This window comes from Hemiscyllium ocellatum, chromosome 24 (assembly GCF_020745735.1).
Source record: "Hemiscyllium ocellatum isolate sHemOce1 chromosome 24, sHemOce1.pat.X.cur, whole genome shotgun sequence".
NCBI lineage: Eukaryota > Metazoa > Chordata > Chondrichthyes > Orectolobiformes > Hemiscylliidae > Hemiscyllium > Hemiscyllium ocellatum.
In genome coordinates this window covers 10,372,786-10,393,855 of record NC_083424.1, presented here as the reverse complement: position 1 = coordinate 10,393,855, position 21,070 = coordinate 10,372,786, and the positions used below count along the sequence as shown (strand labels likewise).

The window sequence follows — 21,070 nt, the reverse complement described above, 5'->3', positions numbered from 1 at the left end:
TCCATTTCAATTTCCTAGTAACAGTCTGAGCTAGACCACATTTTTCATCACCTTGAGATCAAAACTGATCCTGGAGACAAGTATGAACTATATATCCATGTCATCACTTAAGGCTGACTATTTCTACCTCGGTAACACCAACTGGTTCTATCCTTCCTGAGATGTTTTTGCTGCTGAAACTCACCTCCTTATCTTTTGACTTGATTATTCTAATCCATTTCTGACTGGTCATCCACATTCTATCCACAATAAACTTGAAGTCATCCAAAACTCTGCAGCCTGTGTCCTAATTCTCACAAAGCTCCATTCACCTATTCACCTGTCCTCGTTGACTAAGTGGCTCCTGGTTCAGCATCTTCCCCATCCTTGTCCTCAGCCCTGCTCCACTTGTTTGCTCCAATTATTTCTGTAATCTTCTCAGTCTCTAGAACCCTCCAAGATTAGTGCACTTCTCTAATTCCAACCTGTTGAGCATCTCTGATCTTAATCACTTTGACCAATGGGGACTTTTCTTTAATCCTCTGAGACACTGAGCTGTGGAACTCCTTCCTGAAACCTGTCCATCCTACTTTACACCTTTCAAGAAACAAAGCTTTCCTCTTTTGGCTATACGCTTCAGTGTCTCCTTTTATTTAATTATATGAAAGTCACTGTATACATACAAGTTGTTATGTGAAATTTTAACATGTGAAGAGTATTTCCTTTCTGAGGAAGGGTCACACTCGACCTGAAATGTTAACTCTGCTCTCTCTCCAGTGATGCTGCCAGACATGCTGAGCTTTTCCAACAATTTCTGTTTTTGTCTCTGATTTACAGCATCTACAGTTCTTTCAGGTTTTTTGAAGAGTATTTCATCTGGACAGATGAAAATGTAATTTCTACTAGCTGCTGGAGGCTCTTTATTGCCTATGTAATCCATCTGTCCCTAATTGCTTTCCGACAGCAACTCCATTTTAATTGATCTGACTGTTGGCATGGAACGTTTTATCCAGACAGAAAGCAAAAATAGACTTCCAAAAGGCCTTTGATAAGGTACCTCATGGGAGGCTGCTAAGTAAGGTGAGGGCCCATGGTGTTCGAGGTGAGCTACTGGCATGGATTGAGGATTGACTGTCTGACTGAAGGCAGAGAGTTGGGATAAAAGGTTCTTTTTCAGAATGGCAGCTGGTGACAAGTGGTGTCCCACAGGATTCAGTGTTTGGGCTGCAGCTGTTCACTTTATATATTAATGATCTGGATGAAGGGACTGGGGGGCATTCTGGCGAAGTTTGCCCATGATACGAAGTTAGGTGGACAGGCAGGTAGTACTGAGGAAGTGGGGAGGCTGCAGAAAAATTTAGACAGTTTAGGAGAGTGGTCCTGGAAATGGCTGATGAAATTCAACGTGAGCAAATATGAAGTCTTGCACTTTGGAAAAAAGAATACAGGCATGGACTATTTTCTAAAAGGTGACAAAATTCATAAAGTCAAAGTACAAAGGGATCTGGGAGTGCTAGTCCAGGATTCTCTAAAGGTTAACTTGCAGATTGAGTCCGTGATTAAGAAAATTAATGTAATGTTGTCATTTATCTCAAGAGGGTTGGAATATAGAAGCAGCGATGTGCTTCTGAGACTTTATAAAGCTCTAGTTAGGCCCCATTTGGAGTACTGTGTCCAGTTTTGGGTCCCACACCTCAGGAAGGACATACTGGCACTGGAGCGTGTTCAGCAGAGATTCACACGGATGATCCTTGGAATGGTAGGCCTAACATATGGCTGAGGATCCTGGGATTGTATTCATTAGAGTTTAGAAGGTTGAGGGGAGATCTAATAGAAACTTACAAGATAATGCATGGCTTAGAAAGAGTGGATGCTAGGAAGTTGTTTCCATTAGGTGGGGAGACTAGGACCCATGAGTACAGCCTTAGAATTAGATGGGGGGGGGGGTCAACTTAGAACAGAGTGTGGTGGCCTGTGGAATTCATTGCCACAGAGTGCAGTGGAGGCAGTGATGTTAAATATCTTCAAGGCAGAGATTGATAAATTCTTGATCTCACAAGGAATTAAGGGCCACGGGGAAAGTGCGGGTAAATGGAGTTGAAATGCCCATCAGTCATGATTAAATGGCAAAATGGACTAGATGGGCCGAATGGCCTTACTTCCACTCCTATCTCTTATGGCATCATCCAAACCAATTTTTCTCAAAACGTAGAGATGATATCCAGTAAATGTGATTTATTTCCTTTAATATAGAGGCTGAAATTTCTTTGTAGGGTGACTGATCAGAGCCAATCTGTGATGTATGCTCTCTATTGGTCAAAGATAAAATTGCCATTCCCTTACCAGACCTTAGGGATGATCTCTCATTGGAAAGAGATGACTGATGGTGGTTTAACCTGAGGGCCACCACACCTCAGGCAAGGGAAGAGGCTGGTAACCTCAGCCAGCTCAGGAATTGAACCCATGCTGTTGGTATCACTCTGCATTTCAAACCAGGTGTCCAGCCAACTGAACTAATCAACACCTTTTGAGATGAGATTCCATAAAGGAAACATTCATTGCAATACTGTAATTTGTCCTGTTTTATTTTGGAAAGACTTTACATTCATTGGACATGAAGTTCAAAAGGGAGAGGGTGAGTATATCAACAAAAAAGGAATCTCCTGCATTAAAGCATTCTCACCTGCTTGTCATTTTATTTGATCTCTCAAGGTCAGGACTGTATATACACTGTACAATCAACCCAGGGACTCAGGAAGCGTAGTTTCTGCCACCTAGTGGATAGGATGCTGAAACCAAAACTAAACAGAAATGTCTTTACATGGACATCTAATTAACTTGAAGTCAGAAAAGTGGTCTGGTTTTATGCAGGAAATCTTGCATATTTTCAGGAGTGGATCATATTTCTTACAAGGGTTCTATCTTCTCCGACCACATACCATGAAAAAGCAGCATTGCACAGTAAATAAATGACTCTCCTGCTCTGAAAACAACCACAAAACGAACGACCAGCAAACCTTAGTAGCCACACACCCAGACGACAAGCAACATGAATTTGACTGGGACAACACTACTATTATAGGACAAGCCAAACAGAGAACAGCCAGGGAATTCCTAGAGGCATGGCAGTCATCCACAGATTCAATCAACAAGCACATCGACCTGGACCCAATATACCGGCCACTGCAGCGGACAGCTGGAACTGACAACCGGAAGCGGCAGATTCAAACCACTATAAATGCATGAGGAAACAACGCAAGCGCTTCACAGGAGGCTCCCAAGCACTGAGGATGTCACCTAGACAGGGGATGAAACATCTGCAACACAAATTCTCAGCTCGGCGAACAGAACCACATCACCTGGTCTTTCAACAATTTCAATTCCACATTTGCCCCAAATGTACCGGTGAAATGCCCTTCCCACATAATTTAAGAAATCAACAATGAACATATTAACATGTGAAACAATACTGCCTTTCCCAGGATAATTTATGTAATAGAGTTGACAGCATTAGCAAGGTGGCGAAAGTGAGGACTGCAGATGCTGGAGATTAGAGTCAAGAGTGTGGTGCTGGAAAAGCACAGCCGGTGAGACAGCAACTGAGGAGCAGGAGAATCGATGTTTCAGGCAAAAGACCTTCATTAGGAATGGCATCCCTGATGAAGGGCTTTTGCCCAAAATGTTGATTCTGCTGCTCCTTGGATGTGCTCCCCCAGCATTAGCAAGATCCCTGGTCCATGAATGAATATTTTCAAAACAAAAAGACACTACATGACTTAGTCTTCTGTCAGATTATTCCATTGAACTGATTTCATTTGACGATAACATACATGAATAATACAGAACATCTGGTAGTGAATAATTTCAAGGTGTGTATGTTTTCAGTCTTCAATGGCAGTTGTATAAAGGTATCTCTCCACATACAAACTTACTTTAAACTTGAAATCTCAAAGGAGTGGTAGAAATTTGAAGTGACTATTGCAGAGTTGTAGTCAACTGCAAACAAATAATTATACAATTTATTTTGTCCATTTATGTTTTCACTTTTTCTAAAGAGATTGGCACATTTTAGAATTTTATGCCCTTCTAACTAATTAGTGGCAAAACTGACAGAACACGAACATAATGTAATTGAGAACTAATGTGAGATTTCACATCACGATCTGTTTTATTAGATAGAGGTGATGAAATGTTTTTAAAAATCAGGCTCCAGATTAAAGGAATCTACCACACAATACCTAACTGCTCTTTTTTTTTGGCAATTTGTTACATCGTAAAGAGTTATTTATGTATAACCAGGAACAGTTTCTCTTTGCAGGAGGGTCAGCAACCGAAGAGACTAAAGGTTAATTGACAAAAGTATCGGTGAGGATATGAGTATTTTTATCTCCACAACAGACCGTTGAAATGCACTCACTGAATGGCACTGGAAATAAATTCAGTATTAACTTTCAAAACAGAAATTACTTCTACAGATACTTGAAAATTACTATTGCAATTAAAAAGATTGTGGAAAAAGCAAGGGGGTCAATGTATAGTTGTTTAAAAGAGCTCTGATAATTCTATTACTGGAGAGTTTATTATGAAATAATTACTTTTATATCTTCAGAACAACTTTAAAATGTGCTGTGTCACGTGATTTTACGAGGACTTATTGACTGCATGACATGTAGAGTTCTGTAAACAGAGTAAAACATGCCCTTTAAAATTACGTATACTAGTTGCTATTAAATAAACATAACAATCAATACTTGCTGGATGAGTAGCATTGCAGAATGAAAGTGTCTTACAAATTTTCTGAAGTCAACGACATTTCTCAATTCTATTTGTGCTCACTTCGGCAGCACATATACTAAAATTGGAACGACACAGAGAAGTTTAGCATGGCCCCTGCACAAGGATGACACACAAATTTGTGAAGCGTTCCATATTTTTAAAATATTTCCTCCCACAGTCCAAAGGTCAGGTGAATTGGCCATGCTAAATTGTCCATAGTGTTAGATGCATTAGTCACAAGGGCGTGGGTTACTCTTCAGAGAGTCAGGCTGGACTTGTTGGGCCGAAGGGTCTGTTTCCACACTGTAGGGAATCTAATCTAATCTATCAACTGAGCCTAAGTTGATGTCTAGGAAGCCTGAAATTCCCTAGAGAAATACTCCACAAAAAAACTTGTCAGATATAAAAGAGACCTACAGGGCAACTTTTTCACACAGAGGGTGGTACGTGTATGGAATGAGCTGCCAGAGGTACAATTGCAACATTTAAGATGCATTTGGATGGGTATATGAATAGGAAAGGTTTGGAGGGATATGGGCTGGGTGCTGGCAGGTGGGACTAAATTTGGTTGGGATATCTGGTTGGCAGGTTGGACCGAAGGGTCTTTTCCATGTTGTACATCTCTGACTCTATGATGAAAAGTCAGTGACCTGAAACATTAGTCAGATTCTCCTTCCCAGATGCTGCCTAACCTGCTATTTTCAGTGTTTTCTGCTTTCAGATTTCCAGTATTTGCAGTACTTTGCTTTTGTGAACTATATTTTCCATCCAATCTTCAGCAAGAAATGCCTGACTTCAATTTCTGTGCATAAGGTTACTTTGCATTTCTAACAAATGTGTCTCTATGAAATGTGACACCAGAAGTATGATGAACCTACACAGACTTGTTTTCAAAATTATCTATACAATAGATAAATGGAATTCCATGACAGATCAACATAAGAAATCATTGACACAAACAGTTCACCTTATCTAATGCATGGCGCACAGTAATTACATTAGGAGCTGATTTGTGTCATACTTGATACTAATAAGAATTCACATGAAATTTCTTGCAAAGCAATCAGCAGTTAAATGATGGCACTTGCTACTGATGTCTAAGAAGGTTGTGAGGTTGTTGCTAGCCATGTACTTGAACTGCTGTAATCTGAGCTTTTTTTCAGTAGTAGACAGAGTTGTATTCAGCAGCTTTGAGTCCAAGGACCCAACTTCAACAACTGAAAGAAAAATGAAAACTCTGGGTCTGTGTGACCCTGATTCCACCAACTTATGCTTCTTTTGTTTGATTCTTTTTTTGTCTGCTTACCATGAAGCTGACACTTCAGCACCAGGTTTACAACACCCCTGTTCAAGAGAAACATGACAGAACAAATCCCTCTCAAACATACTATCAAAGTAGTCCATTTGCAAATCCAAGGTTTTATAGCATGTGCCCTTTGCTTTCCATGACTAAAGTATTCAACCTGCTGTTGTATCATAGTAATCAAATTTATTCTTATCAGCCTTCTCATACCTTTATTTGTCAGGTAGACCAGGAGTTAAGAGGACAGGTAGATCTATTCTGTGAACTAACAGGACATTTACCTCACCATATGGATGGACATCAGCATGTTCATGTTTTACCAGGTATGAACTAACAACATTTTTAATAATTGTATCCTTCTCTTTTTTTAAAAATTCCATTGAAGGAGTTAAAAGACACGGCAAGGAACCATAGAACATACAGTACTGCAGCACAGAAGCAGGCCCTTCAGTCCATCATATCTGTGCCAACCATGATGCCATTCATTTGCCTGCACAAGATCCAAATCCCTCTATTCCCTGACTATTCATGTGTCTGACTAAATGCCTCTTAAACTTAGCAAAAATATCTACTTCTGTCACCTCCCCTGCAGTGCATTCCAGGCACCTACCACCATCTGTGTTTTTGAAAAAAAAACAAGTTTCCTTGCACAAATCCTTTTAACTATTCCCCTTAAACCTATACCTCTAGTATTTGATACTTCCATCCTGGTAAAAAAAGACTCAGGTTATCTACCTTATCATAATTTGATATACTTCTTCCAGATCATTCCTCAGACTCCAAAACTATTCTCCAGTCATCTGGGACCTCACTTATCTCTAAAGATCTCTGTCAAGGGCCCAGCAATCTCCTCCCTGGCTTCATTCAGTATCCTGGAAGAGATCCCATCAGGCCCTGGGGATTTAGCTACCTTAATTTTCTTCAAGATGGCCAACATCACCTCCTGTATAATATTGACATTCCTCAGAGTATCAACATACCCTTCCCTAATCTTACCATTAACCATGTCCTTCTTATTGGTGAATACTGGTGCAAAGATCTCACTCTTTTCCTGTGGATCCATCCACAAATTTTTATCTTTTTTGATCTTGAGTGGACCTGCCCTTTCCATAGTTACCCTTTTGTTCCTAGTATACATCTAAAATGCCTCAAGATTTTCCTTAATCCTATTCGTCAAGAACATTTCATCGCTCCTTGTAGCCCTCCTAATTTATGGTTAATTTCTTGTCTGCTTCCTTTATATTTCCTCAACAGCATTGTTTGATTTCAGTTTCCTAAACCTTAAAAATGGTTGTTTTTTTTCTTTTTGATAAAACTTTCAATATCCTTTGCCATCCAAGGTTCCCAAATATTTTCACTTCTATCTTTCAACCTCATAGGATCGTGCTGGTCGTGAACTGATCAACTGGCCTTTAAAAAGACTCCCACATCTCAGATGTGGATTTACACTCAAACAACCAACCCCAATCCGATTTCTCTAGCTTCTGCTTAATACAGCTGTAATTAGTTTTCCTTTCAGTTTAGCACTTTCACCCAAGGACCAGTCTTATTCTTATCCATAACTATTTTAATATACAGAATTATGATCACTGTTCCCAAAATGATTCCCCACTGAAACTTTGATCACTTGGGTAGGCTTATTCCCCAATGCAAGGTCTAGTATGACTCCCTTTTCTAGTTGAATTATCTACGTGTTGTTGTACTTCCTCATTGCACCTCTCAAAAATTCCTGATGAAGGGCTTATGCCCGAAACGTCGAATTTCCTGTTCCTTGGATGCTGCCTGACCTGCTGTTCTTTTCCAGCAACACATTTTCACCTCTCAAATATTGCCCTATCTAATCTCCTGGCACTAATGGAGTCCCAGTCAATATTGGGGAATTTAAAATTACCCATTACAACAACCCTATTTTTACATCTTTCCATAATCTGCTTACATTTCTGCCCCTATGGCTGTTGAGAAGCCTACAGTAGAACCCTATCATATCGATTGCATCTTTCATATTCTTAAGTTCTACTCCTATGATGAGTAAGTTGGTGAGGGGACTCTGAGGGACAGGATTTACATGTATTTCGAAAGGAGGGACTGACCCGGGATAGTCACCATGTCTTCCTGTGTGGGAAATAGTGTCTCACTACTATGGTTGAGTATTTTGAAGAAAAAAACGAAGAAGATTGATGAGGGCAAAGCAGTGGAAATTGTCTGTATGGATTTAGTAAGGCATTCAATAAGGCATAGTTGGCTAGTTTACAAGATCAAATCACAGAATACAGGGAGAACTAGTCAAATTGGCTCAAAAGGTAGGATTCAGAGAGTGGTGGTGGATGGTTGCTATTTGAACTGAGGTCTATGATTGGCGGTGTGCCACAAGGATCAGTACTGGGTCCACTGCTTTTCATCATCTATATAAATGCTTTGGATTTGAATATAGGAGGTATGGTCAGGAGGTTTGCAGATGACACCAAAATTGGTGGTGTAGTGGACAGCAAAGAAGGTTATCTCCGATTACAATGCGACCTTGATCAGATGGGCCAATTGGGCCTAGGAGTGACGGATGGAGTTTAATTTGGATAAATGGGAGGCGCTGCATTTTGAAAAGGCAAATCAGGGCAGGACTTACATACTTAATGATAATGTCCTGTGAGTGTTGCTAAATGAAGAGACCTTGGGGTGCAGGTTCGTAGTTCCTTGAAAGCGGAGTCACACGTAGACAGGATAGTGAAGAAAGTGTTTAATACGCTTGCCTTTATTGATCAGAGCGTTGAGTACAGGAGTTGGAAGGTCATGTTTCCTCTGTGGTTAGGCCACTTTTGGAACACTGCATTCAGTTCTGGCCTCCCTGCTTTAGGAAAGATGTTATGAAACTTGAAAGGGTTCAGAAACGATTTACAAAGATGTTGGCAGGTTTGGAGCATTTGAGCTATAGGGTCAGGCTGAATAGGATGAGGAGGCGACCTTATAATTTATAAAATCGTGAGGGGCATGTATAGGGTGAATAGTCGAAGTTTTATCCCCAGTCCAAAACTAGAGGGCTAAGGTTTAAGGTGAGAGGGAAAGAAAGGGACCGAAGGGGCAACTCTTTCAGACAGACGGTGGTGCATGTATGCAATGAGCTGCCAGAGGAAGTGGTGGAGACTGGTACAATTACAACATTTAAAAGGCATCTGGATGGGCACATGAATAGGAAGGGTTTAATGGGATACAGGCCAACTGCTGGCAAATGCGACTAGATTAATGTAGAATATCTGTGTTGTCCACTTATTAAAGCTTAATCAGGAATATTTAACTTGTGGGGAAGAAAATTGCTATCAACATTTAGCTATTAACCTATATTAGTTTATTGTCCTGTTCCAAGAGCTTGTTAATGCCAAGTTAGTGATGGGTTAGTTTAACACCTTATCCAAGCTTTGAAATCTTTGGAAAATGATAAAGTCGCCTTAGCAATATGACTTAGTGACACCATTAGGCCTTTGTAACAAAACGGTGTCATTCGTAGGAAGCTTCATCCCCACGTGTTCACTCCCCACTACTTAAAATGAAAAGGCAAAAATCACAAAGGTAGTAGATTGGCTTACTAACTATGATGCAGAGGGTAGGAATAAACAGTTCATTTTTGGGCTGAGAGGATGTCATGAGTGATGTGCCACAGGGATCAGTGCTGGGGCCTCAACTCTACAATTTAGATCAATGATTTGGATAAAGGGATTGAAAGTACATTAAGTAGGTTTGCAAAGACACAAAGAGCCTGGCTTTGCCACTCCTCTCCCTTATAAAATTGCTGTTTCCTCGTTATACAGCTGTTAATGTTAATCGTTTTGTAAACTGTGTATTGTTCAATAACATTTTTTAAAAAGACACAAAGATGGGCTGGAAAATAAGTTGTGAAGAGGGCATAAGGAGCCTAGAAGGAATGCAGATTTGGGCAAAAATCTGTCAAATGGTGTACAATATGGGAAAGTGTGAAATTGTCCATTTTGGCACAAGTCTTTTTTTGAAAAAGCATCTTATCTGCAGTGCTCTAAAATGTAAAGAAATTGGGCTGTCCTCGTGTGTCTGTGAATCACATAAGGTTAGTATGTAAGTGATCAGGATAGTTAATAGAATGATACAGTTTATTGCAAGGGGAAGTGAATGCAACAGTAGAGTCATGACTTGGAGGTGCGGTGTTGGACTGGGGTAGACAAAGTTAAAAATCACACAACACCAAGTTATAGTCCAACTGGTTTATTTGAAAGCACTAACTTTTGGAGCGCCGCTCCTTCATCAGGATATAATCTGCCCAAGTAGCATGCAAAACAAAACTTCTCGCTGCATTTCAGTACACGTGACAATAAGGAATCAAATCAAATCAAATCAAATCTACATGCTCCTGCAAAGTTAGCTTCAGTTGATCAGACTTTATGAATGAGTGAGGGATATGAGAAAGGTAATTGCAGACACTACATGCAAACACAAACAAGGAACTAGAGGAGGCCACTCAAGCCTGCTCCACTATTTAATAAGATCATGGCTAATTTGATGTTAACCTCACTTCATCTTTCCTGATGAAGGGCTTATGCTCGAAACGTCGAATTCTCTATTCCTGAGATGCTGCCTGGCCTGCTGTGCTTTGACCAGCAACACATTTTCAGCTAATTTGATGTTAACCTCACCTCTGCCTTCCAGTAGACCCCCGATAATCTTTCATTCCCTTGGTCATCAAGAATCTATCAATCTCTGCCTTAAATATATTTAAAGATTCTGTATCCACTGACTTTTGAGGAAGGGAATTCCAAAGATTCTCAACCCTCAGAAAAATGTTTCCTCATCTCCTTGTTAACTGGTTGCCCTTTAGTTTTAAAACTAGATTCTCCCACAAGAGGAAACATTTATTGTCATGTACTGAAATGCAGTGATAAGTATTGTTTTGCATGCTGTTTGGGTAGAGTATGATATACAGACGTGTGATATTAGAATAGAATGCGGAATACAGTAAGCAAAAACCAAAAGAACTGCAAATGCTGTAAATCAGAAACAAGCACACAAATGGTTGGAAAAGCTCAGCAGGTCTGACAGTATCTGTGAAGAGAAATCAGAGCAAACATTTCAAGTCTGGTGACCTCTCCTCAGTTCTTAGAAAGGGTCACCAGACCCAAAACATTAACTCTGATTTTTCTTCACAGATACTGCCAGACCTGCTGAGCTTTTCCAGCAGTTTCCACGTTTGATGCTGAATATACTGTTACTCTTTCATTTCTTACCTCACCCCAGAGTAGCAGATAATATGCACAAAGGTAGCAAATGGTTTTAAATACCCACTCAGGTGGCAAATGAGTTTCCATAGATAACTGAGCCATCTTTCCCATTGTTGGCAATGTGCTTCCCTCACACACCTTCCCTCATCAATGCAAGCTCCTCCTCAGAGCTCAGAATTCAGACTGACTAAAAATCTAAGCTGTGCGACTTCCTTTTAAAAAGAAAAATCACTTGTTTAGGTACATGCAGGAGTCTTATTACCCAGCCAAAAATGTTGCAATTACCCAAATTTTCTGTCATTGTAATCTTAAATTATCCTGTTTGAAACAATTTGGTATTATTAACCTCAGATCTTAAAACATCAAAGTGATGCAATTAAAAGGATGAAATGCATAAATCTAAATACCAACTTTGAATATTCTTGATATACCATAGTGAGATGATAAAACTAACAATTGTTGTATTCATCTGCTTTATTTTGTGGTATGCAGGTATACGAGATATATTTGCACAAGTACTTTCAGATTATGGAATTAAGTACACTCGAGTCCCTATAGAACCAGGCCTGCATGACTGTGAATGGATAGGACAGCAGCTAATGGACTTCTATCTGCAAGTTGAAAAAGATGCATTCAATTCAATTGATGTATTTAGACAACATGGAATCAGGTAAATACCAAAGCTATGCTGGAGGCTGGTATAATCATTTAATGTGCTTTCAGGCAAAAGTACAGCCACCATCTCTTTCCTTCCAAGTACACATTTCTCCCACCTTTGCAATCAGCAATCCAATATATGGTTACGATCATATGCCAACTCTAGCATCACCCTCTTCCATTGAGTTATCCCTAGTGTTTTGCCTGCAGTTTCTGATAGGGTCCATTATAAAAATAGAAAAGAAACATGAGAAATCAAATGAAAATTGTTTTCACCTGAACCCCTTTAAAAGAAGTTTTTAAGAGTCACTGAGGTCTATGGTGCAAGAAAAGGCCCTTCAGACCACTGAGTCCGCATCAAAAACCATCAAAAACCTAACTATTCTCATCTCAGGTCATCTCAATGGAAGAAAAGAAAGATTATCCAGGGAGGGATTAGACAGCCATGGCTGACAAAGGAAGTCAGGAAATCTATTAAAGAAAAAGAGAGATCCTATAAAGTGGCCAAGAGCACTGGGAAATCAGAAGATTGGGAAGGCTTCAAAAACAAACAGAGGATAACAAAGAGAAATAAGGAAGGAGAGGATCAAATCTGAAGGTAGGCTAGCCAGTAATATTAGAAATAATAGTAAAAGTTTCTTTCAATACATAAGAAACAAACAACAGGCAAAAGTAGACATTGGGCCACTTCAAACTGATGCTGGAAGCCTAGTGATGGGAGATAATGAAATAGCAAGAGAACTTAACAAATACTTTGCGTCAGTCTTCACAGTGGAAGACATGAGTAACATCCCAACAATTAAGGGAGTCAGGGGGCTGAGTTGAGTATGGTTGCCATTACAAAGGAGAAAGTGCTAGAAAAGCTAAAAGGTCTTAAAATGGATAAATCTCCTGGCCCCAATGGGATACATCCTAGAGTTCTGAGGGAGGTGGCTGAGGAAATAGCAGAGGCATTGGTTGAGATCTTTCAAAAGTCACTGGAGTCAGGCAAAGTCCCGGATGATTGGAAGACCGCTGTTGTAACCCCCTTGTTCAAGAAAGGATCTAGACTAAAGATGGAAAATTATAGGCCAATTAGTCTAACCTCGGTTGTTGGTAAAATTCTAGAATCCATCATTAAGGATGAGGTTTCTAAATTTTTGGAAGAGCAGAGTCAGATTAGAACAAGTCAACATGGATTTAGTTAGGGGGAGTCGTGCCTGACAAACTTGTTGGAATTCTTTGAAGAGGTGACAAGTAGGTTAAACCAGGGAAACCCAATGGATGTGGTCTATCTAGACTTCCAAAAGGCCTTTGATAAGGTGCCACACGGGAGGCTGCTGAGCAAGGTGAGGGCCCATAGTGTTAGAGGTGAGCTACTGGGTATGGATTGAGGATTGGCTGTCTGATAGAAGGCAGAGAGTTGGGATAAAAGGTTCTTTTTCGGAATGGCAGCCAGTGACAAGCGGTGTCCCACAGGGTTCAGTGTTGGGGCCACAGCTGTTCACATTATATATTAATGATCTGGATGAAGGGACTGGGGGCATTCTAGCGAAGTTTGCCGATGATACAAAGTTAGGTGGACAGGCAGGTAGTACTGAGGAAGTGAGGAGGCTGCAGAAGGATCTAGGCAGTTTGGGAGAATGGTCCAGGAAATTGCTGATGTAATTCAATGTGAGCAAATGCAAAGTCTTGCACTTTGGAAAAAAGAATACAAGCATGGACTACTTTTTAAACGGTGAGAAAATTCATAAAGCCAAAATACAAAGGGATCTGGGAGTGCTAGTCAAGGATTCTCTAAAGGTAAACATGAGTCCGTGATTAAGAAAGCAAATGCAATGTTGTCATTTATCTCAAGAGGGTTGGAATATAAAAGTACCGTTGTGCTACTGAGATGTTATAAAGCTCTGGTTAGGCCCCATTTGGAGTAGTGTGTCCAGTTATGGTCCCCACACCTCAGGAAGGACATACTGGCACTGGAGCGTGTCCAGGAGAGATTCACACGGATGATTCCTGGAATGGTAGGTCTAACATACGAGGAACGGCTGAGGATCCTGGGATTGTATTCATTGGAGTTTAGAAGATTAAGGAGAGATCTAATAGAAACTTACAAGATAATACATGGCTTGGAAAGGGTGAATGCTAGGAAATTGTTTCCATTAGGTGAGGAGACTAGGACCTGTCTCCTGAGGATTAGAGGGGGTAAATTCAGAACAGAAATGCGGAGACATTTCTTCAGCCAGAGAGTGATGGGCCTGTGGAATTCATTGCCGCAGAGTGCAGTGGAGGCTGGGACGTTAAATGTCTTCAAGGCAGAGATTGATAAATTCTTGATGTCACAAGGAATTAAGGGCTATGGGGAGAATGGGGGTAAGTGGAGTTGAAATGCCCATCAGCCATGATTGAATGGTGGAGTGGACTCGATGGGCCGAATGGCCTTCCTTCCACTCCTACGTCTTATTTGACAGTACTTGGCCCATTACCTTGTGCGCCTTGGCAGCACACGTGCAGAGTGTTACAGCATAGAAACAGACATTTCAGCCCAACTCATCTATGTTGATCAAGTTTCCTAAACTGAACTAGTCCTACTTGCCTGAATTTAGCCCCATATCCCTTTCCTACCCATGTACCTCTACAAATCTCTCTTACATATTGTAATTATACTCACTTCATTCACTTCCTCTGGCAGCTCACTGAAAATACTTCTAAATGTTAGGAGGGTTTCTGCCCATACAATGATTATAGGCAATGTTCCAGATTTCCTACCGCTCTCTGGGTGAAAAAAAATCCTAATCTCTTCTAACCTCCTACGCCTTACCTTAAGTCTCTGCTCCCTCAGTCACTGATCACTCCGTTAAGCGGAAGCGTTCCTTACTGTCTATCCTATTTATGCCTCTCAAAGCTTTACACATCTTCATTGTGTCCCCCTCAGTATTCCCAACACCAAGGAAAAACAACCCCAGTTAATCCAATCTCTTCATAACTCCAAAGGTCTCTAGTATAGGCAACATCATGGTCCAATTCTAGTTTGAACTGTCTTGTTGATTGTTTTCTGCACCATAAAAAAGGGCCTGTTTTCATTTTAAGAAGCTCTTGTGTCACTTTTGCTTCCAGCAAGAAAAATTCAAAATAATCAGAATTATTTTAAAAAATAAATTTCTCCCATCAAGTTCTCATGGATTAGCCCCTTACCTTGATAGCATGGCTCATATTCTGTGGCCAAACATCTCCCACCGCCTATCCACAGGCTTCCCAAATTGGAGTTTATGGTCTCAAGTTGCAAACTCTAGGGTGGCAATGGTTGAGGAGATATTTTCCACATCCACTTGTCAGGACCATTCAGGATCCAGTACTCTTCAATCCCGTCACTGCTCACTCAGCTGCAGTAGAAAACAAACACAGCCCGTCCAACTTATCACCAGCCAACCCATCTTTTCCAGATATAAATCTAGTAAATGTCCTTTGAACTGCCTCCACCGTATTTACATCCATCCTTAAAACAGATCTAAACTGCACAATATTTGAGAGGTGGTCTCTCCAGTGCCCTACATAACTGAACTTACTTCTATGTTCATTTCATCTTGTAATAAAGGGCTAATCTTCTTAATTACATGTTGTACCTACATACAACCATTTTGTAACTTGATTCATGAGAACACTGACAACTCTACATATTGGAATTCCATTTAAAAAGGAACACAATGCTTTTTAAGCAGATACCCCGCATCAGAAAATGCTGACTCTGAAACAGTATTCCAAGAGTACAGGTTCAAGGATATCAGCTTACATCTTAAACCAAGCACTTCCTAGATATAATCATATTTTCTGACAACCTCAAACATAATTTCTAGTACAGTCTGTTCTGCTATACCATAGTAGTTGCAGCCTTCAATTATTGAAAATTGAGCAATAGAAATCACGGGACCTATGCAAAAAACAGGGCTGGGGCGAACCGCTAATAATATCAGTAAAAATTGAAACTAAAGTAGTAGTTAGCTTAACACAATTGATAGCACAGTCTAAGTAAATGTTAAATTTATTATTTCATTAAAATATGATTTTAACACCTTGAAGGGGTTTCTAAGTTTGCTGAGTAAGTGATGTACTAAGACAGGGGTTGAGGGTCATCATCAGGATCATCTTTACATTCAGGTGCAGTTCTTGGTGCAGGGTTACAATGAAAAATCCTCTGTTACTTTCTTTCAACCAATTTTCAAGAATCTAGTTTTTGCTGCTTTGCCATCTTTCTTCTTTCATGAAGAAGCTGTTCATAGGATGTTAGATCAATATTTATGCCGCAAACTGCTATCCTGCTGTGTTCTGCATTGTAGCTGTCGTCTAAGCTGCAACTGCTTCTCAACTTCCCTCAGAATAGAAAACAAAAGGGAAGTAGAAAGTTCTTGTGTTGCTGCTTCCTGAACGACTTCATCTTCATCTCGAGCTTCAATCTCCTCTGCAGCAAGTTGCTGTAGATCAGCTCTGGAGAGGTCTTCACAATGGGACTCGAGCAGCTCCTCAACGTCCTCAGTCTCCACTTCAAATCCAACTTGCTTTGCAAGAGCAACACAATGTTCTTTATTGCTTATAAGTTCTTTTGACAATTCAATGCCTTTAAGTCACGAAAAATCTGGAAGCTTTCGCCAAATTGTATGCAAGCAGTCCTGACTGACATCACCACAGGCCTCCACAACGATGTCATAGCATTCTTAATGTTAAAGATCTTCCAAAATTAAAGAACACTGTTCTCATTATCTCCCTCAGTAGCTGTGATCAGCTTCCTGAATGTGTACCTTAAATAATAAACTTTAAAAGTTGTTATGACACCCATGGGCTGAATGAGAGAGTGTGTTCAAAGGTAGAAATAGCACTTTGATGTTTTCAGAAAGCTCACCAATGGTTTGAGGATGGCGTGGGGCATTGTCCAGAATGAGGAGAATCTTGAAGTCAATTTTTTTTTCCTCCTGCAATAAATTTTAAAAACATCCTCAAACATCAACAATAAAGGTCAGGAAAAAAATCTGCCCTGTCATCCAACCTCTTCTGCTTGACAAAGACACGTAGAGTGAACTTAAGGGAATCTTTTTCAAGGCTCGTGGCTTGGCAGCATGGTCCACCAACACAGGCTTAAGCTTTAAGTCACACTAGCATTGGCACCCAACAGTCATGTGATTCTTTGTAACCTTAAAACCTGGAGTGTGCGCTTCATTGTTGAACGTGTGGGCTCTGGATGGCACTCACTTCCAGTATAAACCTGTCTTCTTCAAACTGAAGATTTGATGTAAGGTGTAGCTGCCTTCCTCAAACAATTTTTTCACCATGGGTGGAAATGACAGCACACGTTCCTCCTGGTCTGCACTGGCAGCTTCGCCACATAGCTTCACTTTATGAAAAGCATAGTTGTTCTTAAACCCAGCAAACCAGTCACTACTAGCACTGAAGGCAGGCACATCTGCCAGATTTTCAGCTTTTTTCCTTAAGTTCTCGTAAATTGATAGGGCTTTGTTTTATGGGAAGAAAGACATGGAAAACACAGCAAGATTTGCAAAAAAAAAGAGGATCTAAAATGACTGAGTACAGCACTGTACCTTTCGCAAAGCACTTCACCACAGCCAGCTGACCACCTGATGTCAACAGAGTGTCCAATCCTCCACACACTGCAACACCCAGTGCCAGGTACGGAATTGTGCAATAGCCAATGGGAGTTTGCGTTTTAAAATCATCATTCCCCAATCATATTACAGCCAAATCATGTTGACGATTCATGTTATAGAACAACCAGTATTGTGCAAAATTAAAACTATTTAACTTTAAGTTCTCCACTCAGCATTTAAGGGTGTCAGGAGATTAAGGGTGTCCCTGGAGGCTCCTTGCCTTCATTCTTGATGAAGGGCTTTTGCCCAAAATGTTGATTTTCCTGCTTCTCGGATGCTGCCTGGCCTGCTGTGTTTTTCCATCACCGCTCTAATCTAGACTCTGATCTCCAGTACTCAGTTTCGCCGATTTAAGTGTGTCAGGTATAATTATTAAATATTCCACAGTACAAAACATTCATCAAGAAGCAGGTTTTTGGACTTAGTGTTGCAAACAAAACTGCTTGACATCTTTATGCTGCAGAATGACCTAAAAATACTATGATTTCTGATGCTCACAACTGTCTCCTCATACTAACTAGGCAACAGAAGCTCATTAGTTCCAGGGGAAGTAATGTCCATTCCATCCTGGCCCAAAAACAGTATCCCTTATCTTGGAAGGATTGGCCAGTTGTGATGTTAATGTCTAGTACAAACTTTAGGGATTATGTCCTCCGCTCTAGAAGGATCATTAATACCGGAAAAACTACAAACTTCTGGCTTACTGATTTACTCAAATTCCTGGAAAAGATTCCTGTTGAAAAAGCAAAAATACAGAGGCATTTTTAAAAAAATATTTGAAACTGAACCCCTCCTGGCGAAATGTGGCATACTCACAATTTCATGTTATGACACACTGTGGAGTAAGTGGGACTTGAACTAAGGACTCCTTACTCAGAGCCAAGGACATGACCACTATGCACAGCCCCTAGAATACTGTAGAGTTATTAGAATGATACCTGGACGCAAGGATTTTTGCGAAATCACAGTATTAAGGGTTAGGAAATAGACTTCGGTTGCAACCACACATGATTTTAATAGTCTACAAGCACTAGCATGAACCTCCTTGTTAAATTATCTGTTTCACTGCAATAAATACTTTATAATACTGTCAGTTTCTTCAGTAGCCAAATGAGAGATCAGTTTGCAAAACACGTTTTTGGCTGTAAGCTACATCTATCTCAAAAATTTATAATTTGTCATGTTTACAAAAAGAAGTTACATTTATCACAAATGGCTGGCTGGCTTAATTTTTTTGTACTCTTAACAGGTGGACTGATATCTATATTGGCCTAACAACAATGGGGAAAAATATGTCAGTATCAAATATCCAGCAAGTCATTGAAAACGCCATTGCCACAAGGACAGACATCTCCTGTGGGAAAAGATTCCGAGCTCTACAGAATGATGCAATATTGACAATGGAACTAATGGTGCATCCTGGTTATCCCAGCTTTCCTGAGGAGGGCGGATGTGGTGAAGGGCCCGATGAATTTTCAATGTCTGCAGATCGATTTCTTGAACTGCAAACCCTCAAGGAGTCAAAACTACTAAAATATTATGAGGACAAAAACATACAACTGTGCTCATTCAAAGACATAAAGGAAATAGGAGCTGAGAAAATAATTCAGAGGGAGGGGAACGAACACAGATTTGAGGCTTTCAGGGACTAGAGAATGGCAGTCCCAGAAATCCTTGCAAATTAAATGCCATGGGATCACAGAAAAAAGACATGGTTAAAGAAGTGAAACTAAATTATCCAATATTTCACTGGTCATACAGAAAAATGCATAATGCTTAATAGAGTTCGAATTTAATTACAGTAAAAAAAGCCCCTTTGGTTATTTCTAGTTCCACTCAGAACAGATGTCAATGCTAATTCTTAAAAATTTAAATCATCAGTTGAATTTATCCTGTGTATTCAAGGAAATTGAAATTAGGTTCAGTGCGGTGTTCCAAATATTTCAGTTTGCTATCTACAGCATCAAAACAAATGAAGTAACAAGGCAACCAATTTTGATAAAATTAATGCCTCAAAGAGTTTATATTTTAAAAAGCATTAAACTATTCTTCTATAAACAAGTACTGATGTACAGAATTACAAAACAATGTGCAATAACTTGAAATTTCATAAAACATGGGAGACATCATTGATCAATAATTAAAATCAGTGTTTGGTCATGAAATGCTCGGTTATAAATAAAAAAAAATGGTCACTTAAACTGAACAAGTTTTTATAGAATCACAGAATTGCTGTGGCACAGGAGGCTATACCTGCATGCCTGCACAAGTTCAGTTCCCTACTGCCAATTTCCTGCCTTTCCCCCCCCCCCCCCGAATGTCATCTCTATCTAAATTATCGAATGCCTTCTTGAATACCTCAATTACAGCACGTATGTGTGCTGGAGTAAGTCTTTAATTTTGCGATGCAGTTATCCATTGCAGAGTTATTGGCAAGGTTTATGAATTGGAGGGTCCTAATACAGGATAACTGCACCCTTAAATGCCTAAAACACTACTCAATGCTGACCATGAGGTTATTTCACAACTGTGAACTGGATAGGAGAGTATCTTGGGTTTAGAAGGCTGCTGATTGGTGTACTCAAGGATACGGCTTTTTAAAAAGGTATTGATTTGACTGACTTTTGAAGTGAATACAAGACAATATATTGTATAATGTAACAGAACATTCAAATGAATCTTGATAGAATTGTCAAATAAAATTTAATATTTTGGTTCTTATAAGACACTCATCTAACTTGTGGCATTAATATTTGCAAACTAGAAAGTACATGACCAAAATAGATCAGAAACGTTTACACTATGAGCAGCATTACTTAGATTATGCATTTGTTTTTCTGTCTATGGTTTCCTCAAATGCATTTGCAACTGTTTCTGCCATTTCATGAACCCCCTGCACAGAGAGTTTTTTCTCCTCTAGTAGTATAGTCTTTGTACATGTCAGCCACATAAGGCTGCACAAATAATTATTTTTAAAATTTTAAGTAATACTTACAAACAAAAATAAGCAAACTTGTATCAGCCCAAGTACCAAACAATATTCAATGTCCTGCTCAGCATGGAGATCATAGCAGGTCATTTTAACCGATTCAAATTTTACTAATGCTGCCAATTTGCATGCTAACATATTTCATTGTCATTTTTAAAAGGAGAATACACCATTGTTACACAATAATCTTTAATATGCTCTGCTTTTAGTTCAGATCTGCTTATTCTTTGATATGCAAGTTTGCATGATTATTTAGTTAATTGTAAAGGTACTATCAAATGGCCCTGTAAGATACTGCAACTAAATTGGTACTTTGATAATCATGTGGCAAAGTAGTACTTTAGAGAATTTCAAAATGCTGCTTTTATATGTAAATAGTGCAAGGTTATATAATAGAATACAAAAGCTAAAGTAGTATCGACAGATTTAGCAACAATATTGGTAAGCAGTCTACCCACAGAATCATTACTATGAATTGTGGCTTTTAATCAGCCACGTATAC

The 21,070-nt window shown here is 39.7% G+C and overlaps 1 protein-coding gene and 1 non-coding gene across 3 annotated transcripts in view; both read left to right on the top strand.

Annotated features, from left to right (window-relative positions):
- ydjc (YdjC chitooligosaccharide deacetylase homolog) overlaps positions 1-20,297 on the top strand; it is a 72,706-nt gene extending 52,409 nt beyond the window's left edge. Inside the window, exons 4-6 of one of the 2 annotated variants that reach the window (XM_060843464.1) lie at positions 6,282-6,381; positions 11,785-11,962; positions 18,829-20,297. In XM_060843464.1, the coding sequence (XP_060699447.1) occupies positions 6,282-6,381; positions 11,785-11,962; positions 18,829-19,231 (681 nt within the window). In that variant the 3' untranslated portion in view covers positions 19,232-20,297. The remainder of the gene's footprint in view (positions 1-6,281; positions 6,382-11,784; positions 11,963-18,828) is intronic. The other variant, XM_060843463.1, reaches the window with a different exon arrangement.
- On the top strand, positions 4,808-4,914 carry LOC132827490 (U6 spliceosomal RNA). The gene has a single exon (XR_009646013.1). It is a non-coding gene; the product is annotated as a U6 spliceosomal RNA (small nuclear RNA).
- Positions 20,298-21,070: the final 773 nt, after the last annotated feature.